Source organism: Rutilus rutilus (genome assembly GCF_951802725.1).
Source record: "Rutilus rutilus genome assembly, chromosome: 6".
Taxonomy (NCBI): Eukaryota; Metazoa; Chordata; class Actinopteri; order Cypriniformes; family Leuciscidae; genus Rutilus; species Rutilus rutilus.
In genome coordinates, this window is record NC_140214.1 from 27,940,121 (window position 1) to 27,968,027 (window position 27,907).

At 38.0% G+C, this 27,907-nt stretch overlaps 1 protein-coding gene across 7 annotated transcripts in view; it reads left to right on the top strand.

The window, feature by feature from the left end:
* The first annotated feature begins 2,243 nt into the window (after positions 1-2,243).
* kmt2cb (lysine (K)-specific methyltransferase 2Cb) overlaps positions 2,244-27,907 on the top strand; it is a 101,887-nt gene continuing 76,223 nt past the window's right edge. For 5 of the 7 annotated variants that reach the window (XM_084411165.1, XM_084411167.1, XM_084411169.1 and 2 more), the window contains exons 1-4: positions 2,249-2,988; positions 6,504-6,686; positions 18,758-18,846; positions 24,544-24,697. In XM_084411165.1, coding sequence (XP_084267291.1) covers positions 6,505-6,686; positions 18,758-18,846; positions 24,544-24,697 — 425 coding nt within the window. In that variant the 5' untranslated portion in view covers positions 2,249-2,988; position 6,504. Of the gene's footprint in view, positions 2,989-6,503; positions 6,687-18,757; positions 18,847-24,543; positions 24,698-27,907 lie in introns of all 7 variants that reach the window. The other 2 variants (XM_084411168.1, XM_084411170.1) reach the window with 1 other exon arrangement.

The window sequence follows — 27,907 nt, forward strand, 5'->3', positions numbered from 1 at the left end:
ACCTATAAGGCATTTGGATAAAAAAAACTGTGCAGGTCAGGCAAAAACGAGAAGGGGATCTAATTGCAGCAATCAGGGCTGTCGCTGGAGGAGTGAAAGGTGGTGTAGATTCTAGGGGTCCATGGCTCTCAGGGGCTCCCACACTATTTTGGCAGAGGGGGACCACACAACCTAACCCCCTTCCCTGGAATGGGATTCTGAGGGGGGCCCACAGCAACTTTCTGCACCAGCCCTGGCAATACTTTAATTTTAAACAAAAACAAGAAGATAATCCAAAACGAAGAAGATCAGAGGGGGAAAACACATGGCAGCATAAACAATTCAAGATGAAGAACTGAACAAACTGAGGGATTTATATTTACACATGGGAAAACACTATAAGAAACAGGTAACTAATTAAACAAGGGTGCGACACATGAGGGAAATGGCAAAAACCATGGTAACCAATGAACACAAAGGAAACTGACATAGAAACAGTGCAAACCAACTACAGGATAACAACTCCAACAAAGAACAACGACAGAGACAAACCAACTAAGGGGCTGTTTACACAACACCATTTTCAACTAAAAACGGAGAACATTTTTTGTGTTTTGGCTGTTCATGTACACGACAACAGTGTTTTGGGGGCCTGAAAACGCAAATTTTGAAAACAGGTTTCAAAGTGCAAGTTTTTGAAACCGATACCGTTATCGTCACAGTGTGAAGTACAAAAACGAGAATTTGTGAAAATGGCAAAGTCATGCACATGCGTATTACGCGTGTAGTTTTTCTTTACAAAGTGACGTTGCCAACTACTGGCCTGGCAGCAGAATACAGCAGTTTTAGTCTTTTTCACTAATATGTGTGAACGGGGACCGTATTGAAAACGTTGTCATCTTTACGTGAAAAAAGGAAAAGAAAACACTTCCATCGTTGTCGTGTAAAACGTACCCTCAAAGTCCTACAGAAACACAGAGCAAAACTAAACCCTGACAGACACTTTAGGAAGGAAGTTATTTAAACCACAATACACCCTATAACCATATGAAAACTTATTTTCTGCTTCAGAGTAAAAAAAAATTAAATCTAAAATTGGACTGCATTGCTTTGTAATCTGTTGTAAAAAGCTTTTCTAAAAAACAATTGTCAAAACTGGAGAAATTGTCTGTTTTGTGGTAATATAATTATGCAGAGATTTCCTCATGATAGAAAACATAGACTTGCATTAGCCTTCCTCTCTGGTGAGCATCTGTTTGAAATATATATCACCTTCTCTACTGAGATCTAAAGTCAGACATATTTAAAGAGGCAAAAACCATGCATGAGAAAATAAAAGAGAATTTTTTTATCAAAAAATAAAAAATAAAAGCAAGTCTAAGTCTCCAATATGTGAGATGAATGTTGTAAATCAGACTATTTTGTATTCTCTTTTACAAAATATGTTTTCTATTACAGATGGGTGAGTATAGTGCACTTTAAAAGTTTCTTATGCAGCTCCATATAACAGCTTCTGTCAACAACTGTTCACAAATGACTTGACCAGAGAAAATGTGGAAGTGAAGGCTGTTAATATTTGTTTTCTTTCACACCACCATTGTCTATAAATATTTATCTGAATGTATGATGGTATATTTTTTATTTAAAGTAGGCTACATGCACATTTTTTATTTGTAATATGTTAGTATTTGCAAGGAAAAGATCAATAAAACTTGGTCTGGATTTAAGGAGTGTTTTTGAATAGGTTTCAAACAAAACCATTGCTGAAAACTTTGACTGAAAACCTCAGATTTAGGAGTCAGTAGCCTACTTAAGTTGTATTATTATTGTAATATCTCTAGACATATTGATCTGTCCTAGAGTCAACCACGAAGATTTTGAAAGAAAATACACAATGTAGGCTAAAACTGTTTAAAAAAACAAAACAATTACATCTTAAGTAAGAACACAACCACATGACCCCATGGCCTGGATGGAGACCGTGTAGACCAGTCGACCGGTTCCTGTACTATAGTCCATTCCGCGTTTTGCAGAAATTCTGTGCGTGTTAAAAAAAAAAAAAAAAAAAAAAAAAAAAGTCGCCTCACCTGCTGAGCGCTCCAACATATCACTCCGCAGGGTCAGTTTATATTATTTTTATTTTACACTGGCGTTTGTAAACAGACCCATATATTATTTAAAAATACATTCTAATGTTATTATGAAGGATAATGATGTGCACTTCTAAATGAGAAGGTGTCGTTCCTTTGAGTGCCGTGCCTAATGTTGTGGCACTATTTAGCATGGTGTCGCTCACAGTGCGTGATTCGGTTACACTCAAATATGGCTACCATGGAGTGCAAGCTACAACTTTAATATTTGTACTAATGCAGAAATGTAACGTTTTATTTCATTCCCCGTTCTACAGCCGCGTCTAATTGTCGACTTTTACGTGTACACATTGTGAATACCCAGGCAAGGATACCATCTCGATGGGTTTAGCGTTATTAAAGTATAGCTCGAAATTTGCAGCTTGCTCCCCGAGCTGATCGAAATCGTCAGGATTGAAAGCTTGAAAGCGAAATCTGCTTTCGGTTTTCCCTCATTGGGGATATTTTTTGGCTGTATTTCTCCGAATGTGTCCAAAGATCGGCTCCTGTCATCGCCTCGCAGGAGCTCAGATAGCGGTCGGTATGGCTTGTTTTCGGATGAGGGATGTAACCCGCGAGGATTTGGCGATGTGGGATGAAGCGGAATAAAGAAAAGTGATCCGTTCGAACCGAAGGAAAGCGGATGCGTTCTGCCTATGGATTAAACATTATAGTTTTTCTGTGGATTTTACTGGAATTCGTGTACAATATCGCCGAAGATATCGCTTTGTCACGCTGGCTTATTTTCCAGAGGAATAGTGGTGTATTCCTCCCCAACCCCCCAGCGCCATCCACAAACACTAAACAAAAGTACTATATGTCACGTATATGACGGTTCTTGTCATGAAGGAAATAAATAAAAATTGCTAGGGTCGAAGAGGTAAGTAAATATCGATCGACGAGTGTGTTGTGTGTGTTTCTGGTCACCATTTGCGAGTGCTTTTGTCGTTTCTGTCGCCTTTCTGCATGCGAACACTTGATTTCGACCGAGTGTGCAGCTTTTCTTCTTGTACTCTCGCTAGCCTCCCAATTAACTCTAAAATCATAAAAAGGTGTTCAAAAATGTCCTGCATCTTTACTGTCCACTGCCTTTAATGGTCCGTTATATGATTCCTGCATGGATAGGTGACTCCAAGCTTGAGTAATGTTTCCAAGTTAATCAGCCGGGCTGCAAGGCCTCTACTGTATCCACTTATAGCCTTTCTTGCGCATTTACAGTCATCTTTCCACTGTAACACCATCACATCTAAAGCCTGTTTTATGCTTCTGCGTCGAATCGACGGCGTACCCCCGCAGACCCCTCTGCGTCGCCGCGAACCCCTCTCCAACCCCTCCGCCGTAGCTCGACGTGCACCTCCAAAAAATTGTAACTACGCGTCGAGGCGACGCAGACCGCAAGGGCTTCGATTGGTGTATGAGAGCAGAGAGCAAGACTGAACATTTGCATCCTCGTGATTCAGTGCACTTTTGTAAATAGTTCATTTTCTTAGATAATGTTTTATATTACGGTTAACTTATATTGTGTTTCAGTTTTATATTGTGTGTTTCTTGTACCTATTACTCTTATTTTTTTTTTTTTATTGTATACTTAAACCTTTGCCCTTTGTTCTTGGCGTGCTTTTTTACTCATTGCACATTAATAGATCAATGGTTGTTTTGAAAAAAAGTTTATTTACATTTGTTGTTCAACGTCGATTAGCTCCAGCTGCAACAACCATAGACGGGCAACAACACTCTCTCTCTTTCGCTCGCGCGGAACCAGCGCACGGAACCAAAACAAACTAGCAAAGAGATTCGCGAACCACACCCCACCTAGCGTTCTGGCGGTGAAATGCACCGCGATGCAATGCAACCCGACGCAGAACCATAAAACAGCCACGACGCCGTAGGAGTGACGACGTAGCTACGCCGTGGAGTTGACGCAGAAGCATAATGAGGCCTTAAGTTGACACTACATTGCACGCGATGATCATCTGCCGAGCGAAAATTTTTGGACAGCACCGATACTTTGTATGCAGGTAGGTTTAGCCTTGGACTACCCTAAAGAGTGCAAATCCGCCTCTCTCATTTAAAGTCGCCGGCTTGTCCTTGTTTTTTTCCCATTTTATAAAAAAGTATTAAGTAGGGAAACCGTATGAGTATTTCATGGCATGATGGTATTATTGGCACCCTGCGTATGTAAGGCTCTGAAACACAAAGCTCTGGAGACAACTGAACAAAGGCAAAAAGCTGGACATGCCCCCTCATGTGAAGAAGCACTTGCTTTGTGTGCTTCTGCTGTTTCAGTACGGCTATCCCCTGGTTCCTGTATGTGTCCTTTAATAATTTCCTTAAATATATATATGTATATATATATACTCTCTGTATAACTTCAAAAGAAGTCCTCTATACGAGGCTTAGACATTTTTCATAATTTCAGATAGATTGTGGCTGTTTGTTTTTCCTTAGCTTACCCTTAAAATTAGGCTACTATTGGTGTAACAGTTGAGTCATATTAAATATTTTTTTGCTTGAATTTAACTAGTTAGATGTTACCACATCAAGTAGCCTACATTTGTATGCTACTTAGAAAAATGTGTACATTATAGTTTATAGGGTTATATAGATCTCTATTAACCCTGATGGTAAATAGCAAAATAGCAGGAGGATCAAGTGTAAACAGCAAGTATACATTAATGCAGTTATTTGACCCAAACATAATGCACATGTGAATGCATTAGCTGGTGTTGCTACCATGTTGTTTGTTAGAAACACCTGTTCATTGTCCGTATGATTAACAGAAAACTTTAAGTTGCATGTAGAGATGCATTTGCAAACTACATTTCTCAAAGTGAATCCAAAGACATTCATAATTTTGCAGCAGCATCATTCTGTACATGTAAAGCTGCGGTTTAATTGAGTGAACAGAAGGAACGATCCAAAAGTCTCTCTTTTTGTAAGCTTTAACCATTTCATTTACTGTACTCTTATTTAATCTTTATAATTTCCTTGTAATACCTCCGCCGTACTCTGTCCTGGAAGGTTAAGGAAAAATCCTTTACCCTTGCAGATGTTGACTATGGACTCAGACTTCAGATCAATATGTTGATACTTTCTTTTCTGTTAAAGAAAATGGAGTTTTGTTCATGTCTCATTTGCTTCTAGTCGACCAAATAAACATTTAGCAGATGTATGCATTTCTAGTGTTTTTCTTCTGTGAAAAAGTATGATGACTTGATGAGTCATGTTGCACACAAGGGCGTATCCAAATGTTTGTCCAATCAAATGCACTCTAGAATGATAATGTCCCTTCCCTAATATTGCCTACATTTGGCTGGCAATAGCATGTAGCAAATAATACTTCTCAGCTGTGACTTAAACTAAAGCCTATTGGCTGTTTTGTTAGTTTGTTTTCTTCAATATGCCCTCCCCCAGCTTCCAGTTTCAATCAGAAATCTATATAGTAATAAAAAAACACTTGCCAAGCCATTTCATAAGGTTTTTAAATGGCCACCACAGACGATGTGTATGTACACAATAATGGTAATGCACACGGCCTCATTGAAGGCTTGACTCAACCATGTGAGGTCTAATTGTTTACTCAAGGCAGGATACAATGAGCGCAACCCAGGGAGGGATCCCACGTAGTTCCCGGAAAAGACAGCATCCCGTTGGCAATATGCCTTGTCAGCTGAGTGGACAGGTTGGCAGAAGCACCACGCAGAGCAGGCGCAAGGGTCAGCACTGGGGATCCAGCAGAGCAACAACTAACAATATGCACAGCATTCAGAAAGAATACAACAACACGACCAAAACATTGGTCTGTCAGTCTGTCACTTTAAACTGAGTTTGGATTGTGAAGTCCGATGCTGTGCTAATATGCCACAAGTCAAAAACATTAAGTAGATAGATGCTTTTTTAAAAGCTTTTAAAAATTGCATAACTGATAATGAAAAAAAAACAAATTGCCACTCTTAAATTGAGGTGGAAATGTTACTAAAAGCGCATCTAGCGTAACAAAAAACGTAATAGCATTGTGTGGATTGATTTTATTGGAATTAATAAAGTGTTAACTCTTGTTTTGAATTTTTATGGAACTTTTGCTGAGTTGTGAGTTAGACTCCACAGTCCACACTATGAGCAAATTATACAAGTGTATTAAAATATAGTTTTAGTATTAACCTCAGGGATTATTTTCTCCTCCGGCATTACCAGGTTTTTAATAAAATCAGAATTAAAACCTCACTGGTTGGAGAATGTGTTTTGAAGGTGTAAATTGCTGCAAAGCTGGAAAACTTGCTGTGTTGAAAGCTTTCCTGAAAATGTACAATTTTGTAAGCCTACAGGATAGCTGACATGTATGATGGTATAAACTTATTTGTGAAAATAATGTATGTGTTCACATCTCTTTCACAGAATGTCATCAGAGGAGAAAAGTCTGGACCCCTCTGACAAAGGACCCTCGCCACCTCCTAGCAGCTCTGGGGCCACTCCCACTGGAAGTCCGGCCCCCACGGATAAGCGGCCCCGGGGCCGCCCTCGCAAGGACGCATTATCCACGGCAACAACACTTCCATCTGTGCCCAGACAGAGAAAGAAGTAAGTTTAATTAAACTTCTGGCGTGCTGTTTTTATTAATCTGAATAGCAATTTAAATGTCTTTAGAAAGAAATGTTGATTATTGGTCTTATAAGATAAGAATCTTATGAAATTCATTCAGTTGGTCTAACTCTGTGCCTATGCTGGAAGCAACGTAAACTTGGCTGTCAACATTAATGGCATTTAAGCTGCGTGTCACATTTTATCAACCACGGACCAATGTGTTTTGAGTTTGTTTGTCCCATTTAAAAAAAAAAAAAAGTGGAAATCCGTTGGTGTAAAATAAAATAGGTTAGTTTTTAAAGTAAAAAAATGACCAAAAATCATAAAAAGTGTGTGTTATGTACCAGCATGGAGCAAGGTGGTTGAAGGAGAGGGTTTGAAAGGCGAAACATTCCTGACATTATTTATATTTTATTGAATAATTATTTTTCCATTAAGATGACCTTCCTGTCAACTAATGCTGACTTAAACTTAAAATCTTTGATAAACATCAATCATTTAATAATACTGTTAAAACTAATCACAAAACAAAGACATTTTCATTCTGTACATCATTTTGTGTTGCCTAAATTCACTTGTAGCATTTAAATGGACTGATTTTGTGTGTATGTGTGTGTTAATTTTTTATTTTTAGCTAATCGCTATTAGCCAGATTCTCAATATTGGTACATGTATAGTCTGCATACCTAGCAGTGTTAGCAGTGCAGCACATCTTGAAGAAAAACTGAAATAGAATGCACTGTTTTATGCCACGATGGGCGCTTTCCATGATAGACGTCTTTGTTGATTTATAATGGGAACATTCTAGTTTTGATGCACCGCTCATGTCCAGTGTAGGCATGTTGTAAAATTGTGATTCATGAAATGCCTTCCTCCTATGCGAGAAGCAATGCATTTGACCAATTTAGCTTCATGGACACATGGCAGTGGAGGTCTCCTCATCTGCTCTGACATCTCTCTCTGACAGGCCGCTTTAAATTATGGTGCGTTGAATTAACCCCTCTAAGCCCTTCAGCTATTTACCCATAGAACACGTTAAAGAGAAGCACCTGTTTGCCTGACTGGCATATTGATCCAGGATGGGACTTTAGGATAACCAGAATCCATTGAATGTACAAAAGCAGTTTTTGAACGGTAATTCTGGCGGACTTCCTCTGTTTCACAACTGCATTTGAGAAGAGTATGTGCATCTTTCTTGACTCAGATAACCGTCTAAATGGAGGGGAGGTGCCTGGCATTTTTCCTGAGGGGATTAATTATATAGGAGTCTTTTAAATGAAAAGCACAGGTGCCTCTGTCAGCTTAGGAGCTTTACTATGACTGTGTAAGGTGTGAATGTCAGTGGGATGGTCTGATGCAAGGTGCTTTCATTAATAGATCTTATTTTTTATTTTATTTATTTTTTTACCTTTATTTTACCAGGTAGGCCGATTGAGAACAAATTCTCATTTACAACGGCGACCTGGCCAAGATAAGGCGAAAAATGTGCAAGACAACATAGAGTTACATAATAAGTACACAAAACACAGGAGTGCAAATTTACAAATTACAGTGAAACACAATAAGGCAATACAAGGTAAAAAAAACTGTATAAGGTATATGTGGTTCTGTTTAGCAACATAGTTAAGGCACTAGCAAATGTATTTTAAGTTATATATAAAAAATAAAATAAAAACCTCACAAAATCATCTTCTTCAAAAGAAGAAACTTCCTACTACCTACCATTCAAATGTCTACAAACTGTTGATTTGCTATGGTTCTTGCTTAAAACAGTTGAAATAACAAGATTTTGGCTTTTTCTGAAGACATTGCTGGTGTTAGTGCATCATAACTGTCCGCTCGTGTATCTTTTGGTTGTTTATGGTTGGCCAACGTTGGTTGTTTATGGTTGGCCAACGTACCATTGAAACCTTTGGGGTTGATACGATTTGTAAATGTTTTTGAAAGAAGTCTCTTATGCTCACTGAGGCTGCATTTTTTTGAACAAAATACAGTAAAAAGAGAAATACTGCTTAAATACTGTTTTTCTATGTTAATATATTTTAAAATGTAATTTATTCCAGTAATTTATAATTTTCTGCATTATTACTCCAGGCATTATTACTCCAGATCCACATGATCCTTCAGAAATCATTCTAAAATGCTGATTTGGTGCTTCTTTCTTATTATTATCAATGTGGAAAACATTTGTGCTTCTTAATATTGTTCTGGAAACTGTGACATAAACAAATTATTATCTGTAACATTATAAATGTATTTATGTATGTATAAATTTTAAATGGTAGTGTATTATTATAGAATTCATGTGGTCACATCATCACAGTTGTGCTTATGCCAGCTTTAAATCGACATTTAAATATGGCTAATTTCAAATATTCATAAATATTTTTTGTGAAAGTCTTTCTTAAATGTGAAGATGTCGACTTGTGCTTGGTGTCTATCAACTTCCAAATAAAATAAACTAAAAGATAATAAAAAATAAGGACATTTTATTTGGAAAGTCAGCATTTTTCACAATAAATTTTTACAGAAAGCATTTTTACAGAAAAGCATCTCTAAATGTCTTGAATGTCTTAGGTTGCATTTACATTACATGGTTCAAATGACCCAATTCCATTTGTTCCGCCCATGTGGCACAGATCGGATATGACCCACGAACGTGTAAGCAGGAAAAAAGCACATTGTTTTCTGATATTCTCAGATCGGTTTCAGGCCTCATTCATATGTGGAAATAAACCTGATGTGAATCGGATACGTGCATTTACGTTTGCCATGAAAGCGGACATATTGGATAATCCCTTGCCAATGCCAGTCATTGAAAAAGCACATTGGGCATCAAGACCTGCAGTGTACATGCGGCCTTACAGGAAAAACATGGCTTTAATGCTTTGTGAAGTATTTAATTCAATTATAATTCATGGTTATGTAATACATTCAAAAATGGGTTACATTTCCAAAAAAAATCAGTAAAGAGTGATATATACCTTAACTTATATAAAAAAAAGATTTCAGTCATACCACCCACCCCCTAATTCATACCTGAGAAAAAGCTGCCACCATGATGCTATGGTATTGTGGGTGGTTACTATGCAGTTGCTAAGGTAATACGAGGCCTATGCTTTGCTTACTAGCCCAAGACAACAGATCCAACCCTAAAGAAAAAAATTCCACATTCAATGTAAGTCTATGGGGTTTTTCACTCGTCCGCCAAGTCTGATCACTTAGAAAAATAATAGCATACCTCTCCTCAACAAACCACATTATTTGAGGTGTCATCCATGACATGTCTCTACCACAAATAATGCATACAAATGTTATTGGTTTGTTCAAATCCTAATAGAAATAGCGAGGCTTGCCTTGGCAAACACCGCTAGTCAAGGAATTCTTCAGTTTATTGTTTTCCATTCTCCTTTGTTGCGTACTTCAGTTTAGTGTTTCTCTAAGGATTTAATTGAATTTGGTCCCATATTTTTGAAAATATGTCAGACTTCAGATCGGTTTGCTTCACAGAATCCAGTCTTTGAAATCCATTCCATAAAACTCCACTCCAGATATTATACTGTAGTTGTGTGTTGGCTCTACTTTCTAAAACAGAACTCTCTCTCTCTCTCTCTCTCTTTCTATGGTGGGATCATGGGGATAAGTTATAGGTCTCTGGGCTTGGGGGTTGGGTGCCAAGCATGCCTAAATGGACCATGCAGTTTCTATGTTCTCTTTTTTTCTTTTTGCAAAAGCATAGACCAATACCAATGTGTATGTATATTTACACAAATATACTTAATCTTAAACATGTGTGTTGCAGAACGATTTTTATTTTACCTGTGACATTTGATGCTTTGCAGAGCCAATACAGGATTTTAAAGCAAACAACGTCAGCATTACGTAGTGACACATGACTGGCAATTGCAGGTGGATACTAGATGACATCACAGCTGTCGGTCCTAAATGAGACCAAGGTCTAGTTTTATAAATTCGTACCTACATTTTGCTGCATCAGCCATCAGCATTGTCATGATGTCATATTCTTAATTACATTTTTGTCTAGTTGAATTTGCTGTCTCACATGTGGAAGTATGGAAGTAATATTGTTTGTGAATGGCTTTTCCTGTTGACTTTATTGTTCCGTTCGTCTATATCAGTAAAGACTGTTCATAAGTAGGACATTTTCATGTTCCCTCATGCAGACGGAGATGATGTTTGGCTGTCTGGGAATTGTGATGCATATTTAATCCTCTGTCTACTACAGAGGCCTACTAAGTCATCTTGGGGTTGGGCGTTAACACAATTCATTTCTATGGTACCTCCATCCAAACGATTTGAATGGCTGAAAGAGATTTACTCTAAAGGTACACATACCAAACCAATCGAATCGATCCTAAAGTGCATTATGAATGACAGATTAATGACCTGTCAGAATAGTATCATCTTCATTGTGTGTTACAAGGGTATGCTAAATTAGCATGTTTGTGTTATATGTGAACTAAATTATTTCTTCTTGAAATCATAAAGGGCAAGCTACTGGCTACCTTGGTGCTCAGGTTACAATGTAACCTTTGTGGCCTGACAAGTGACATTTTGAAGACACATTGAGCTCAGACTAACGTGTACACTTTGTTTAGGTATGGCTGCCCACTGCTCCGGGTGTGTGTGTCCACGCTTTGCAGTGTGTGTGTTCACTAATCACTGCTCCTAATGTGTGTACACTAATTTGGATGGGTGAAATGCAGAGGACAAATTCCGAGGATGGGTTACCATACTTGGCTTTCAAATGTCTCTTTCACTTTCCCTTAACATCATTTTGTTGCTTACAGTGTCATATATGAGATGAGTCACAGCAACAAAAACATAAACGCATTGTGATTTTTGTCTTCTTTCATTTTGTTGGCTTAATGCGAGTAATATTCCATATTTGTGTCTCCACGTAAAGTTCTTTAGAATACTTGCAAGTAATTCGGCAAAGGCAATTTTTTCAAGTTAATTTTGGACCTTTTTTGGCATGCTTTGATTAAATGAGTGATCTTTTGGCAATATCTGCAAAAGATCACTAACCTGTAGGTTGATATGTTAATCTTTTTGGATTTCGGCATCAACCTATAGGGATCCTAGCTTGGTTGATAAACATGAATGGTCGATCCTTCCAACTTGTGGCAGGTTTATCTACTGATAGCTTGAAAAATGTGGTTAATATACATTTTCATTGTGTGTGTATGTATGTGTGTTTTGAGTAAATATAGTACAAATATTTGTATTTACTTAGCATAAATATGTTCACTGTAATTCAGTTAAGTTTTATTTGATCAATTTAACTACTATTTTTTCATTTAATTGTATGTAAATAAAAATAAAAATAAAATTTTGCCATGTCATATATATATAGATCTTTGAGTTCAGCTCACGAAAAATGGGGGCAAAAACAAAAGTATTGCGTTTATAATTTTGTTGAGTAGCCTATATATATATATATATATATATATATATATATATATATACATATTCCAAATCAACAATTTATTACAGTTATTAATTAAAATTATTGATGATAAAATCTTTATATATGTCTCTTATATGTGTCTAGATATCATCATCATTGAATATATATACATATATATATATATATATATATATATATATCATATTGGACAACTAATTTCAGCTGATAGTTTCAACTTGCTTCTTAAACCCGGACATGTGGTCTATGGTTCTGAAGGTTTTGCTGCATGTGTCTCTATAACCTCTGGGGTGAAAACTCTCCCATTTGTCAGCATTCAGCCTTGTTAACTGTCTGGTATAGGAAGTCATTTGCAGGGAGGAGTCATTTTTGGCATGGGACAGACTGCGATTTCTCTCTCCAGTGGCACTGGTAATTACCCATCCGTCCCTCACACACTCCCTCCTTACGGCAGCCCTAGAGAGGGGATGGCTTCCCTTTCAACTCTGCTTGCTGTACCTCCTCCGTCTTCAAACTGTGTGACTTTAATTTGAATGCCTAACAATTATCACCCCGATGAAGTGATACATAGATCAGACAAGAAGAGCCCCCGTGGGAATCTGACAGCCACGGATCTTCACTGCGCATTTGTGGGGCGGATGTGTAGAAACGCGAATGGATGTTTGTTGGTTGGTTCTCAACTGGTGGATCGTGATCCAGAATGGGTCACAGGTCTGTTTTGTTAGGTTCGCTGACAATAGGGGGAAATGATTATGCTACGCCATATTTATATGTTATAGGATTGGAATGGGTGTGAATTGAGAATAAGATATTGAATTTCTTGGAAATTAGGAATGACTTACAAACAGAAACTACCAGCCATTGACACAGTTATGACCTGTTCACACCAAGATGAAATTTGACAAAGACAAAAATTTGGTGTGATAAGCATTTTAATCGGAATGAAAGCATCTGTTCAGACTGACACAAACACTTGCATGACATCAGACCTAATTTCCTTTTCCATCACATTGCGAAGAAAACTGCCCAACCAGTAGGATGTGTGCTTTTGGTCACACGCCAAGAGCATTCGTGTTGGTGTGAACAGGCTTTTAGAAACCACAATTTACAGTCTCGAGTCATTTGGTTAAGAAAAATTTCCATAAGAATAACATTTTACATCCATAAAAATAAACATTTATTAATGGGGCTATAGGAAACTATTAGTATTCTGCAGTTGGATAACAGCTTTGAATAAACACAAAGGCTCTACAAGTTCTCGAACGCAAAAAAATTGAGCAACATGGCCTAACGGAAGTGTCAAACTAATTTCACACACTTGAGTTTAAACTAGAGGGTTCTCTTTTTGAGGGGAGGAAAATGCAATAAAGGCAATAACTGTTCACAGTTACACCTTGTTTGTGGCAGTCTGGTGAACCCTAAATGCTGGAATGGCATGTCTTCAACTAAATTAACCATCTAACCATTTATCACAAATTACTCCTATAGCAATAGTGTTAGAAATGGCATTCCTTTCAGAGCTTTTTGTTATTGTACATCTTGTTGTTGTTCATGTAGCTGTCATGTTGTTTTGCACACATCACATGTGTGTTTTAATGAGCTAAACAAATATCACCATCATGGGGTTTAAACGATTAACGTAACTTATTTAAATAACTAGTTTATGGATTAAATACCTGTTTTTTCCCTCCCTATTAGTCCACAGTAAATTTTGTGATGCTGTCTCATACATTGTCTAATATAAGTATCTGAAAGTGTACATTTGAAACACTTGACAACATTCATCCTAATGGGTGTTTAAATTGTACCTTTTTCATATGCTGATTTTATATATATTTAGAGAAACCTTGTGTAAACATGTCTAGCTCATATTCCATAAATAAGTAAATAATAGATTTAGAGAAAGCATTTTACTTTTGAGGGTTTTTTGTGATTCCCATAATTGTCAATGATGATTTTGTTTGATTCTCAAAACTGTAAAGCAGTAATTTTATGCCAAATTTGGAGTAAAATAATACTATCTACACACACACACACACACACACATATAGCATTACACCATCATTGTTGCAAATATGCTGTAGATTAACATATCATCCTCTGTAAAATCACTGGGGGACCCCTAAAGCTGGGGGCCCCTAGAATTGTCACTACCTTTAACCCCCTCAGTGACGGCCCTGCTAAAATGTACCTTGAGATTTCAGTCTGTCCATTCAAATAAATAGTAGCTGTACTTGCATGGCTGGAAATAGCTGCCCGAGGTTGTAACCAAGATGTCTGGCGATTTTGACGTCTCACAGGGAAGCTTTAATACAAAGAGGAACTAACTGAATGTATGTGCGAACGGTTTCTAAATGTTATAGGGAAGCTGCATATAGACACGTAACCATTGTTCTATTGTAGCTGTCTGTGAGGCATTGGACCACCCAACCTGATCTCATGAGAAAATGTAACCATTTCATGAGGTGCCAATTTCATATGAATTCCTACAATGTGATTTGAACGGAAATGTATGATTTCTTTTGAGAAAATTAAGGATGCAAGTCCACCCCTAAACATAAACGTAGCCAAAAATAGCAAAATATTTAGTTGCCTTTACTTTAGTTGGAAACTAGCAAGCATTGCACAAATACTGTAGATAAAGTAACGTAGCACGGAATAGCCTTCCCAAACTTGCAGACGGCTTTTTATAGGAAGAAGTTGTTCCTCTCAATGATAATGCTGTTCAAACTGTTCATGAGTAGTTGAAAAATGTCTCCCAGTTTGTTTAAGTTTAATGTCAGACCAAATATTCACTGTAGGGTTTAAATCTGGACTCTGACCTGGCCAAAACATGAGCTTGATGGACTTGTGCTCAAGCCACTTCTTGGTTGTCTTTGCAATTTGGGAAGAAGAATTGTCTTGTTGAGAAATAACATCTGATCATTCCTCTTTAGATAGCATCTTTTCAATTGTGGGACGCAAGCCATTCTGCAATATTCTCCTGTACTCCAAAGCATTAAATGACTTTTTACAGTGAAGCAGCTCCTCACACAATGACACAGTCTCTTTCTCCATGCTTCACTGTGGTAGAGATGCATTTCTTATTATATTTCTCAGCAGATTTTCCAAGACACCGCTCTGGAGCATCACCATGCAACTCGTGTGTCATTGTGATTCATCACTCCACACACAATTATATATATCCCATATTCTGACAAAAACTTAATTCTGTCTTTGATGTTTTTCTGAGACAGCAATGGCTTTTTAAGTAGTGCATTTGCTTACATTTTGCTAATTTCCTGACCAATAATTTTTGGATTAGACAGTTAAAAGCTTAGTATTTAGCCATTTTGGGCTTGGCCCATTTTCTTTGCCCAGGAGTTCATACTGTGCATCAGATACTGTCCTCAGTGTACTGCGCATTCTGAAAGACTAGAGCGTCACGTACCGTAGCACCATAGCACCATAGCAACAGCTTTAGGCTGGGCTCTCTCTGAGGCCAAACTCATGTGACTGGCAGCCTGTCATGCACTTCTTTGACACCGAATCCATTGAAAGGGTGAGGAAAAAAGACAATACTTTATTGGCTTCAATAAAGGTAATGAGAGTTGCATTTCTATCTTTTCTTTCTGAAAACAAACATGAGTCAATAACATCATACAATAGAGAACAATGAGCGTTTTTAAAAGACACAACATAGAAGACAGTAAAAATAGTGCCAGTATTAGTTGTGATTAAGTTCTCCTAATATCCCCAGTTCCAGACAGATCCTTGGTCAATCAAACCTTGAAAAAAAAAACATTTTTTTTTTTTTAACTCGTGGACCTATGTGGTTTATCAGCAAAATGCAGCTGGTGAAGTAGGTTGACTAAGGGGACGTACACACAGAATTAGTTTTTCCATTCCACTGTGCTACTTTTCAATAATTTTTCCTATGAAAAACACTCTTCACTGCTTTTGCAGTGTCTTTCTAAAAATTCTAAAAAGCAGCTCTCAAGTTGAAGGGAAAGTTCACTGTCATTTCTGTCATTAATTACTCACCCTCATGTCGTTCCAAACCCGTAAGACTTTTATTCATCTTCTGAACACAAATTAAGATCTTTTTGATTAAATCTGATAGCTTCCAGTCCCTCCATTGACAGCTACGCAACTACATTGTTGACGCTTCAAAAAGTTCATGAAGGGATCGTAAAACTAATCCATATGAATTGAGCGGTTTAGTCAAAATTTCCTAAATAGACTTGGATCGCTTTAAATGATGATCAGATTGAATTTAGGCTTTTATTCACATTTAAACATTGATCACCGGGAATAAACAGAAGCTCAACCGACCAACCAGACCCGCAAGAACAAACCTTTTCCGGAAACTCAAACGCGTAACGTGAGAATTAACCTCATTGGTTCTTGCTGATTCTCAAAAATGCTGCGTAACACATGAGAATGAACCTCATTGGTTCTTGATGGTTAAATGATGACAGAATTTTCATTTTTGGGTGAACTATACCTTTAAGTTTATAGACCTTGCAGGTTTTTTTTGTTCCACCTCCATCTAGTATTTTTAACTGCAAAAACATGTTCTGTCTGAATGGCCTCTAAGGAAGTCTTGCTGGTTAAAGTCGATTAAAATTGTGCACAATTCTATGAAAGTCTGTTTTTCTCCCCTCCCATCCTGTAGCCTACTCGTGCCCCCCCTGGAGAGTGTCCGCGCCCCCCCCCCCCAGGCCCCACCGGTTGACAACCACTGATATAGAGACCACTTTTCACTTTTCTGGTTGGATGGCTATTTTCCTTTCGAGACACATGTAACTGGCAAAGCTTTAAATATCTAGGCTAAATGAAAAAATATCTAGGCTTTAAATAAAAAGGCTAATTAATGTCAAATTACAGATCACACAGACCACATTTGCACAAATTGGATGAAATGCAGTGATCAAAACCTGATCTGACTGGACACTGCTCGTGCAAATGAGTCACCAAGAAGATTAAACCCTGTTCAGTGTGTAATCTAGGTTTGAGTGGCGACACCAGAGCAGGGTTGTGTGTCCGCCCTCAGGGCTTCTGTGGAAATGAGGAAATGTCATCTTCATGATGCTCCTATATTGAGCGGCAGCTTTAATGAGAGGTCTTTCGCACCCGTTACTTCCCCCTCAGTGCATGTAAACAAATGTGCCCAAACACACCGTTTTTACATGGCCGTCCGACCCTTGCTCAGGGCCACGGACACTCAGTTGGCAACCAGAGACAACTGGTACTGTATTTAAATAATATAGTGCATTAGTGTCAATCCACTTTTCAGCTGCGTTGGTATTTTTTCCATTCTTTTTTTCCCATTTGGATTTAAAACGTTTATTTAAAGCATTGATCCAAGCCAGTAAGTTACAAGGTGAATTACAATATTACAAATTTTTATTGAAAGCAAAAAAAGTATTTGAAAGGTGGACAAAAAGACAAAGGTACAAAGATTTAGTGAGGGAAAGAACTACAATCCCATGAAGCATTGCGTATGACATATTCAAATTAAAAACGATGGTGAAACATAAAACTATTACAGTGTAACTTCGCTCATTTTCAACCCGCTTTGTATTATTACAGTGTCTGTAGTATATGTGAATGAACATGTTTACTGGTTGTGGTTTGTGGTCAGTTTGAAATGTTGACTACAAACAAATTTTCTGTTGTGGCGTTCTCTCCGTGTTTATGATTCTTTGCAGCCTTTAGCCACTGCCTACAATGCGCTGGTTCCTACACTCTTTGAAATCATGCACCCGTCAACCCCATTATTATCTTAGGGTGTATTCAAACCTGTCTTGTTTGGTTCGATTGAATTTCCCCCCTCGGTGCGGATCTTTTGGTCCAAACGAACTCTGGTACGGTTCGAATTTCTGTCCAATGAATGGATGACCTTAGTACATGTGTGGTTTTGTTTACAAATTTTGGTTCACTTGCAAAAAGGGCAGTGTGAAAGGGAATCACACCAAACAAAAAGAAATCAACATTGTATTTGGTCCGGACCAAAGCAAGTGAACTAGCGGACTTTCCTGGTGTGAATACACCCTTAGTTTGCTAAGAAGTATTTCCTACTAAAGCAAGGCGGTATTTGACTCTGGGCAAGCGTATCCATAGCACACTGAAGGGAGTGGCCTTGAACGGCAACATGCCCAGTGCATTATGGGTGTTGAAGTTTTCCAACCTATTTGACAAAAGGGAAGACAACAGCCTTTATTCTCAGTTTTTTCTAGTCAGGTATCACCAATAAAAAAAGAAAAGAAAAATATCGCCTTTCTAGGCAGCCAAGTTTTATTGAAAGCCCATTTTGCCAGCGTTGAAGCAACTCTTTAATTTAAAGTAATGCAGATTAATGTAATGTAGTTTAAATGTGATTATTTTATTGAAAAAATTATACGAACAGATGTTTTATATACCATCTCACACTGTATATGTCTTATAAACAATCAATTAACAACCTCGAAACTCACAGAAGGTCTGCCTTTGAGATGTGTAAATTATAGTTAAAAAATCAATATCCCTATGGAGAAAACTGACGAGTTTTTACTTCCGGAACGAACGTTGCACCCTCTTCATGATCAACCAGTCTTCCCTGAATCTAGCGTGGCAATAATGAACGTCTCTTTCTCAGGAATCGGGGGCGAGGAAAAGCTCTGGTGGAGGATGAAGACAGCACAGATGGAATGGAGACAGCAGAAACAGGAAGCACACAGGAGACAGGTAACTGCAGCCCTCTTTTCCTTTTCTTACTTTCACCCTTTTCTTCTGGCTTCCTCTCCCACTCTTTCCTCTCTTTTCTTCTCTCCTCCCCCACATATACCCTCTTTAAACTTCTTTTCCCACCGCTCTGGGTTTCCTGTGTCAGTCTTTTCTTTTCAGCCGTCACATCCCCCTTCCTCAAGAGTCAGAGAGCGAGGCTACTTCTCCTCTGAGGCAGTTCCAATGATAAACAAAATCACAATGTGGAGCCCTGAATTGATTTTCTTTCCCAGCTGTGCAGTCAATCTAACTCAAACCTTGGCCGGCCGAGGAGGAGCTTTCAAGAGGCTCGGCCGTCCACACTCCTTGAGCAGGATTGATGAGATTTTCGCCCGTCTCCACATGGCTCCGCTCTCTAGCTCTAATTGAAAGGATTTGACTCTCGCCACAGCCTTTCTGCTCTGGAGTCTCCCCACCACCTTTCAAAGCATGTGATTGAGGTTCGCAGCAGCCAGTGGAAGCTAATGCCCACTGAAAGCCTTTTAAAATCTCGTCTTGTGCATTTTGCCCTCATTTTCTTGGCCCTTTTGCCTGCTTGTGGCTGGCGGCCTTCTGTCGAAGGTATGATGTGCATTCAGGTTCACAGGCAGCTTAAAGACTTGTTTTGGTTGTGATTGTACCATTTAACTTTAGAGCCATTTTTAAATTAGTGGTGCTTTCCATGTGAGCAGCGCGTTCCGGGTTCGTAGGATGCAATTTGTTATACAGACCAGCACATGAGAACAATTTCCATCCGAATAGGGCTTTTGACAGCAGTAAAATTATACTGTAATTATTAACTGCAACAAACTGAGTAATTTATATAACTTATCAATCATTTACATATTACCAAATTTATATCACTGTTAAAAAGTTTGGGATAGTGTTTGAAAGAAGTCTCTTATGCTCACCTTTCTGTATTTGTCGAAAATAAAATATTAAAATATTATTTGAATATGTTTTAAAATGTATTTCATTCCTGTGATGCAAAGCTGAACTTTCAGCATCATTACTCCAGTCTTCAGTGTCACATGATCCTTCAGAAATCATTCTAATATGATGATTTGATGCTCAAGAAACATTTCTTATTATTATCAATGTTGTAAACAGTTGTGCTGCTTAATATTTTTGGTGGAAACAGTGATCAAAACATTTCAGTAAGCTTTGATGAATAAAAAAACAAAAAGTTATTTAACTTCATTATTTGAAGATGACTAAAGCTACAGTGCAATGTAAAAAACGAACAGAAAAAGTATCTTGTTACTGGAGAAGCTACGTATTACACACTATCTGGCAGAGATTTGCATGCTATTTCACTCATCTAAAACTTAAAGTAGTAACAAAATCTTTTTTTTGCAGTAGGTTATAGACCATTATTCATTGTTGAATTAGTTGAAAATGTCATAGTAGTTTCTTCATTCGTTCTGTGAAGCCTACATGGAGCTGTAATAACCGGCTAAATTGTCTTGACACTGCAGGAGAACTGACGCTTTGAATGTCAAGTCACGTTCACCTTGGAGGTTGGAACACTCCCTCACAGTCAATAATATGAGCTAGCATCATTAAAGGTGCTGTCAGTAACTGAACCCAGCCTCCTGAACCTTTGAAATAACCTTTGTGTCAAGGTCACCGCTGAAGTAAATGGCACCATAATTATGAAAGACCCTTCAAGTATATAGAACCACTACACTACTAAAGTGCTGCTTCTTGGAGGAAGCTGTCTGTCAGCCGTTTTTATCCTTTTCTTAAGTCCCACTACATTTGTACATTTTCTAAAGAAAATTTGAGTGATGTTTGCCTGTGCAAAACTCACTGATTCAATGCTAGAATGTTGCAGACGGTTGCCAGGGCATTGCTGTTTTGTTGATAAGGTGTTCTGAGTGTTTTAGCGTGTTTCTATTCAGTTTATAGGGTGTTTTAGCACGTACTGTTCTGAGTATGTGTAGCATATTACAGTTCAGATGCTAAGGTAGAATTTATTAGCATGTTGCTATAGAGGGTATGCATTGACATCACTTTCCCGCCGAAACACACCCCTCAACCGGACTGAGTGGGAAAACATCCTGCAGCATGACTGGCTTTAATAGGGGAAACTGCGAAAACTGGAGTAAAACAAACAATCATCTTCTTAAACTAAAGGCAGTTGGACTCGATAGTGTTCCTCACAACTTACTGAAGAACCAGGTTTCTGACCTGATTTTAACATCGGGGAAATGCATAAAGGAAAGCCAGTGAACAGATTATCTTGCTAGACAACACTCTAAATACGATATAGGTAGATCGAAGTCCGCATCGCCCAGCCTTAAAACTTGTTAAAGAACTAAGGCATTATATATATAACATTATGACTTTCTGTAAAGCTATATGGATTTGATGTGTATTGTGAAGCGCTAGGCTGTACAAATAAGCTTGACTTGACGCTTGGCCATACATCAAGACGGGATTTGTTGGTGAAATGAAAGGGGACTTATTATGCCCCTTTTTACAAGATGTAAAATAAGTCTCTGATGTCCCCAGAGTGTGTATGTGAAGTTTTACCTCACAATATCCCACAAATAATTTTTTAATAGCATGTTAAAATTGCCGCTTTTTGGGGGTGAGCAGAAACGTGCTGTTTTTGTGTGTGTCCCTTTAAATGCAAATGAGTTGCTGCTCTCGGCCCCCTTTCTAGAAGAGGCCGGGGCTTCAAGAGCTCATGCAACAACTAAACAGGACAATATCGCGGACTGAAAATGTTAGAAACTGTCAGTAGCAGTGTTCAGCCTTTTATGTTCAAACAAATGGGAGTCGGACAATGATGCCAACACAGCCAGAGAATATATGCTGCATGGAGATTGATATAGTTTAGTGTAATTATGGTTATAACTTATGTTGTCATCTTGCTTTTATACACTATTAGTACAAGCCTGTTGTAGCGGACCCCGTTCGGATGATGGCCAAAATCATTCCGAAGGATGTTTACGTTTCGCTGCCTGGATTCCAGTTGCTTCTGCAAAATGCAGCAATACATTTGCTTCCATTTCTTGTTGAATCTGTTTGTACAGTCAATCGCACAGCTCTTTCCCATTTTAGATGTGTTTTGTGTGGTTTTTCACTGCATTCACGCTGAACATCAACCAGTCTTCTTGCCACTCAGTGGGTGTAACCGCAGTGACTCGTACCTATTGTGACGTCCTATGCATAGCATTTATTAAGTTGCTAAGATGTTCTGAGTGTTTTTAGCAAGTTTTTACTATTTCTAGGGTGTTCTGAGTATGTGTAGCAAACTGCTATTAAGATGCTAAGGTAACATGTTGCTGTTTTGTTGTTACAGTGTTCTGAGTATTTGTAGTCCGTTACTATACCGATGTTAAGGTCGCGTTTTATTCACCATGTTGTTAAGGTGTTCTGAGTTGGAGCATGTTGCTATTCAGTTTATAGGGTATTCTGAGTGTTTTAACACATTCCCACTGTTCATAGAGTGTTCTGAGGATTTGTAGCATATCACTATTAAGATGCTATGGTATTCTTAGTGTTTTTTTTAGAAATTTGCTATTTTGTTGCTGAGGTGTTCTTAGTGTTTTAGCATGTTGCTATTCCGTTTGTATGGTGTGTTTTAGCACGTTGAGGTGTATGAAGTGTCTAGGATGTTCTGAGTGCATGAAGCATACTTTAATTCAGTGTTTTTAAGTTTCTTTTTTAGCATGTTGCAGTTTAGCTGCTATGGTGTTCTGAGTGTTTTAGCATGTTGCTATTCAGTCTTTGGGGATTGTTCACCCATTTTATCATCTGCCACATGGAGAAGATTGATTAGAAAAGTAATAGCACACCTCTCCACAACAACCTGCGCCATTTGAGAAATCAATTCATGTCTTCTAGGTACAAACATTATGGAATGAGCTGCTGCAAGTTTAATACAAAGCGTTTGGACTTAAACATAAATATCCCTAACAGTAAATATGAGCTGTATCAATGCTAATGTTGCCTTAAGAAGCACCCAAATTGACCCTAATTTGTGGTGTCTGTTGTAGTTCCACTGAAGCTCTGTTAGACTGCACTGGATGAAGTGAGTAGCCTACAGAAGTGGTTGACTGCAGCTGTGGTTGAATGCGGTCTATTTTAGACCACAACTAGATCTCGGCTCACTAGGCGCTCTTAGTCACAGGTGACTCACACCTCTAATTGTTCACATTGTGTACATTCTGAGACAACAGTTTTCCCAGTTTCTCTTTTATTAACACATGGCACATGTGCTCTGCATATTTCCCCATAAATCAAAATGGATAGAGGTACGTGTTTGTTTTTTTGAACAGGGAAACTAAAGATCCTGGGTCTTTCTACACTTTTGCTTAGCAGGCTGCTGTTGACATTATACAAATTCAGCCATTGTTCACACGTCATTCGGGATCTTTAAAAATGAAGGATATTGGCCTGGATCTGAAAGGCTGGTTTACTGGAAACAATTAGCGTGGTTCATGATAAATAAACATTTCATGGATGAAAATTAATTTGAGGCAAAGGTACACAGTCAGAGGTCATTCTGGCTTGTCACAGTCTCTGTGACATTCCTTGTGAGCAATGCAACACTTAGACTGACTTGTAAATCTCCCCGCTCATTTAAAAGAACCAGTTGTCTTTTTTGATAGATGCATCGTCTGTTTGTTTACTCCAAAACGCATTAGCTTGACCAACCTAAAACATTCAGTGATTTGGTGTCATTTGAGGTAAATAAGATTTCTGTCTTTCCCAGGGGACAACTTAAAAATATTAAATGCATCTATTAATTAAAAAAAAAGTTAATAACTTTTCAAATTGACAAATAGGCTATATAGACAATAATATAATACATTAATAAATCATAAATAGACATATTTAAAACTGATTCATGTTTAAAATGTTAGTTAAATGTCACAAAATACTACATTAATCTATATTTATGCAATTGTCATCTAATTTCAATAATGATTTATCAGTTTATTATTTGTTACATTTAAATAAATGAACATAGTCCCACCTTATATTAAGTGTATATAACTGAACTTACATTTAAATGAATAATTTGATCTAATGCACTTATTGTGTACATACATGTTTTTACATTGGTGATTAATTTCTGTAGTTACACCTATAATTACATTGTTGACTCTACCCATAAACACAACATTCAATTTAACCCTACCACAAAACCTGTCCTAACCTTATGATGATAAAATGATCATTTATTTTTATTCTGAAGTGATTTTCTGCCTGAGAGCGTCAACAAGATGGCTTGCGAATGAACTAACTTGCCTAAAAGGACTTTGAACTTGCTCCATCTCTTCCATCCAACAGAGTATCAGACTGCAATTAGCGATCCATGTTCTTTGATGCTGTTTGTGTTTGAGAACTTACCGAAGTGCAACCGAAATCGTGATTGGCAACATAAATAAATGATGTGAAGTTTGTTTTTAACAGGATTTCGTTATTTTCCCCAGTGTAGATATAGTGAACCACATTCAAATAAATATATAAAATATTTTTAAATTTATACTTTGACAGTTACACTATCACCTGTAGTGTGTACTTCCATTTTTATTAGATGAATTCAGTTGGCGAAACGATCATGCATTTAAGGGTTAATGATCAGTTTTAGCCAAAATGTCGGTATTGGTGCTGCTTTAATTAACATGGATGCATCTCTCTTTCTGTGTCTCTTGTTAGTCACTAAAGGGCAGCAGGAGGAGACGGAGGACGCCTCTGCCGTGGCAGTTTCAGCAGAGGGGGAGGAAGAGGAGCAGCCGTCATCCCCTCTTCCTCCGAGCTCTGAGACGGGGGCGGCACAAACATCATCAGCCTCTGGAGAAGCTAAAAGCAGGTCAGAGCAGCATCCTCTCGCCAGGCTGAGTCACCGCCGGGCGTGGGAAGCGCGCGCTTGTGGACGTGTGTGAATGTTTGTGAATGGCTTCGTGTTTTAAGCCTTTTTGACTCTTGCGCCTTTCCACCAAGATCTCAAAATGGAAGGTCAAACGATAGCACACGTGTGCTGAAGTATGTGTCGCTGTTGGCTACCGTTCTGTCTTTACATGGGGGATGGGCACATGATCAGCTTAATAAAAGAGCATTCTGGGTAAAGAAGACTGCAGTGCAGGAAGCCTGAGTAAGGAGTAAGTGCTGCCGTGGCACAGCTCTCCAGCTCAGAGAGTTCACTGTGTATCTAGGAGCACAAAGATAAGAAACGTGCTACATTAGGCCAACTGCAGCATTCATGCAAATTTTCTCTTTCCATTCCCAAAATGTGTAATATGCTGTCAAGTACTGTATCCCACAATGCAGGGGTGACTTTGATTTACTCAATTTGACCTCTAATTTCTAGTGTGACATTACAGAGAAGCAATATTGATGATTTTTAGAATTACTGGCTATAAGTGGAATACTTCAGTCATTCATTGTTCAGAACAGAATAGTTGCTTACTACTTATACTGTATGTTGACTATTATTTTTTGCATAGAAACCGTAGGCATTGTGTACAATAAATATTTCAAACAGAAGTATGCTACATCAGTGGTTCTCAGCTGGTTTGATCATTAAATCACACGACATACCAGTTACGTAATATATTACGTATATTTTTGGTAATTCATGACTTGCTAATTGACAACATAATAATTACATTACATGCTCGTAATTTCTTTCGCGATCCGTGATATACAGCACGCCGCCGCATTTGCGCGTTTTACGTTTCTTGTTATTTCTTTGACTGCACACTCCGCGACCCACTGAAAACGGTCTTGTGAGCTGTTGAAAGCTGAGAAACACCGTGCTACATTGTCAAATCATGAGAAAAAAAGAGACTGAGAGCTGAAAAATATATATATATTTTCTTTACAATGGAAATCAATGGTCAAGTCAAGAGCATTGCATTATGCGATACCATATGCGCTGTTGCATACTCCACATTTTGGCAAGTGTAATATGTTAGTATGCTATTTTAAACATATTTAATTCTAGACACATCTTTTTCTTGGAGTCCCGTCTCTGGGTTTGTTGGTATGTATGCGCCGTGTCTGTTTGTTTATGCTCTCAGCTGAATATGCCTCAATGTTGATGTTACACTACAAATTTAAGGTTCCCCTGCCACACATGCACAAACATACATAAACACACAAACCCCTGTCCAAACAGTGAACTCACCACGGCCGCAGGTCTCCCAGGCTTCAGTCCATGAAAGGTTGCTAACAGACTGAAAGATAGCTTTTTAGGATGGACGCTACTGCCTATGAGGGCCAATGATGTGGGGACCAATTTTATATCTGAGGGCTGCTCAATATTTACAGTTTTCCTCCATAAGCTGTGATGTCAACACAACAAGCCTCACTGACAAAACTACAGAATCTTGAGGATTATTGCAGTGACAATTTTTTCACAGAAATCATGCACCCATCATCAAAATAAATTTGATGTAGCGACATTGCAACACAAGTCTGCAATCAGTCTGTTGCAAATTTGTTTGTTTTTGCATTGTGACAGTTTTTTTATGTCATGATGATGTGATCATTTTCATTTGAAAGTTGTAAAATAGGAATTAATCATATTGCTGGCCGTGATTTCACTGTTGAATCTGTTGTGTCTAAATGTTATGTAGCTATATTTTGCGAAGCTGTCTCCTCACTTTTATTGCAGTGAGGATATAGTGGAGTTCTGGTTTAATTGTTGAAAAATTTTCACAAACAAAAGACACAGCATGTGTGAATTCTAACACTCCCACATACTTCTTAGTATTAGAAACTTTGATTTTGCAACTTGCTTTTTTCTCCTTTGAGTGTAACAGTCAGAGACTCTCAGGTATATATGAATCTATTGCAGTGTATTTCATTCATTTAAAATGTATGGTACAAATTTAAATATATCAAATATTTTATTGTTATTGTTGATATTATTCCTTAAATGTTTTTTTTTTTTTTTTAGAAAGCCACAAGTTATTAAAAATGATCTTTATACATTTTTTTTTTTTAAACAAAATCAAAAACTGGGCATTCTAGGTTGCACAATTTCACTACTGTTATATTTTAGTGATAGTTCATCCAAAAACAAAAATTGTCATAATTTACTCACCCTCATGTTGTTCCGAATCCAAACACATAAGACTGTATCATTTTAAAAATCTTTATAAATGTAAAAGAATGACAGAGATAAACGATATCGTAGGAATCTCTTTCACAGCAATTTTTTTCCCCAGTTAAACGATAAAAACATTGACAGCCAATTAGAATCCAAAAGTGTATTAAGAGCTTGAGCATTTAAAGCAAACAGAACGTTATCGTGCGTTGGTGTGGATGCTAATACCTATAGTTCTGTCATGAAACTCTAGGTGGGGTAGACTGATAGGTCCTTAACTCATTTGGTAGCGATCACGTCATTATCTACAGACCCTTTCCAAAAAATTAGAATATCATGGAAAAGTTTATTTATTTCCATAATTCCATTCAAAACGTTAAACTTCCATAGATTATAGATTCAGGGCCCACAACTTAAACGATTTCAAGTATTTAGTTGTTTATTTGTACATAATTTGGGCTTCCAGCTCATAAAACCCACGAAAACAGGATTTCAAAAAATTAGAATATTACATGAAATCACACAGTAATTACACAGTAATACCATGGTCATTGAACCAGGTTTTGGTTCGTTTGGCAGTGTGGGCAGGTGCAAATCCTGCTGGAAAATGAAGGATGCATGAAGTGCTCTGAAAATGTCCTGGTAGACGGCTGCGTTGACTCTGGATTTAATAAAGCACAGTGGACCAAAGTCCTCTTTTCTGATGAGAGCAAATTTTGCATCTCATTTGGAAACCAAGGTCCCAGAGTCTGGAGGAAGAATGGAGAGGCACACAATCCAAGATGCTTGAAGTCCAGTGTGAAGTTTCCACAGTCTGTGTTGGTCATCGGCTGGTGTTGGTCCACTGTGCTGTCCACTCAACGCAGCCGTCTACCAGGACATTTTCAGAGCACTTCATGCTTCCTTCAGCAGACAAGCTTTATGGAGATGGGATTAACATGCCTAAGACTTTTGCACAGTACTGTATGT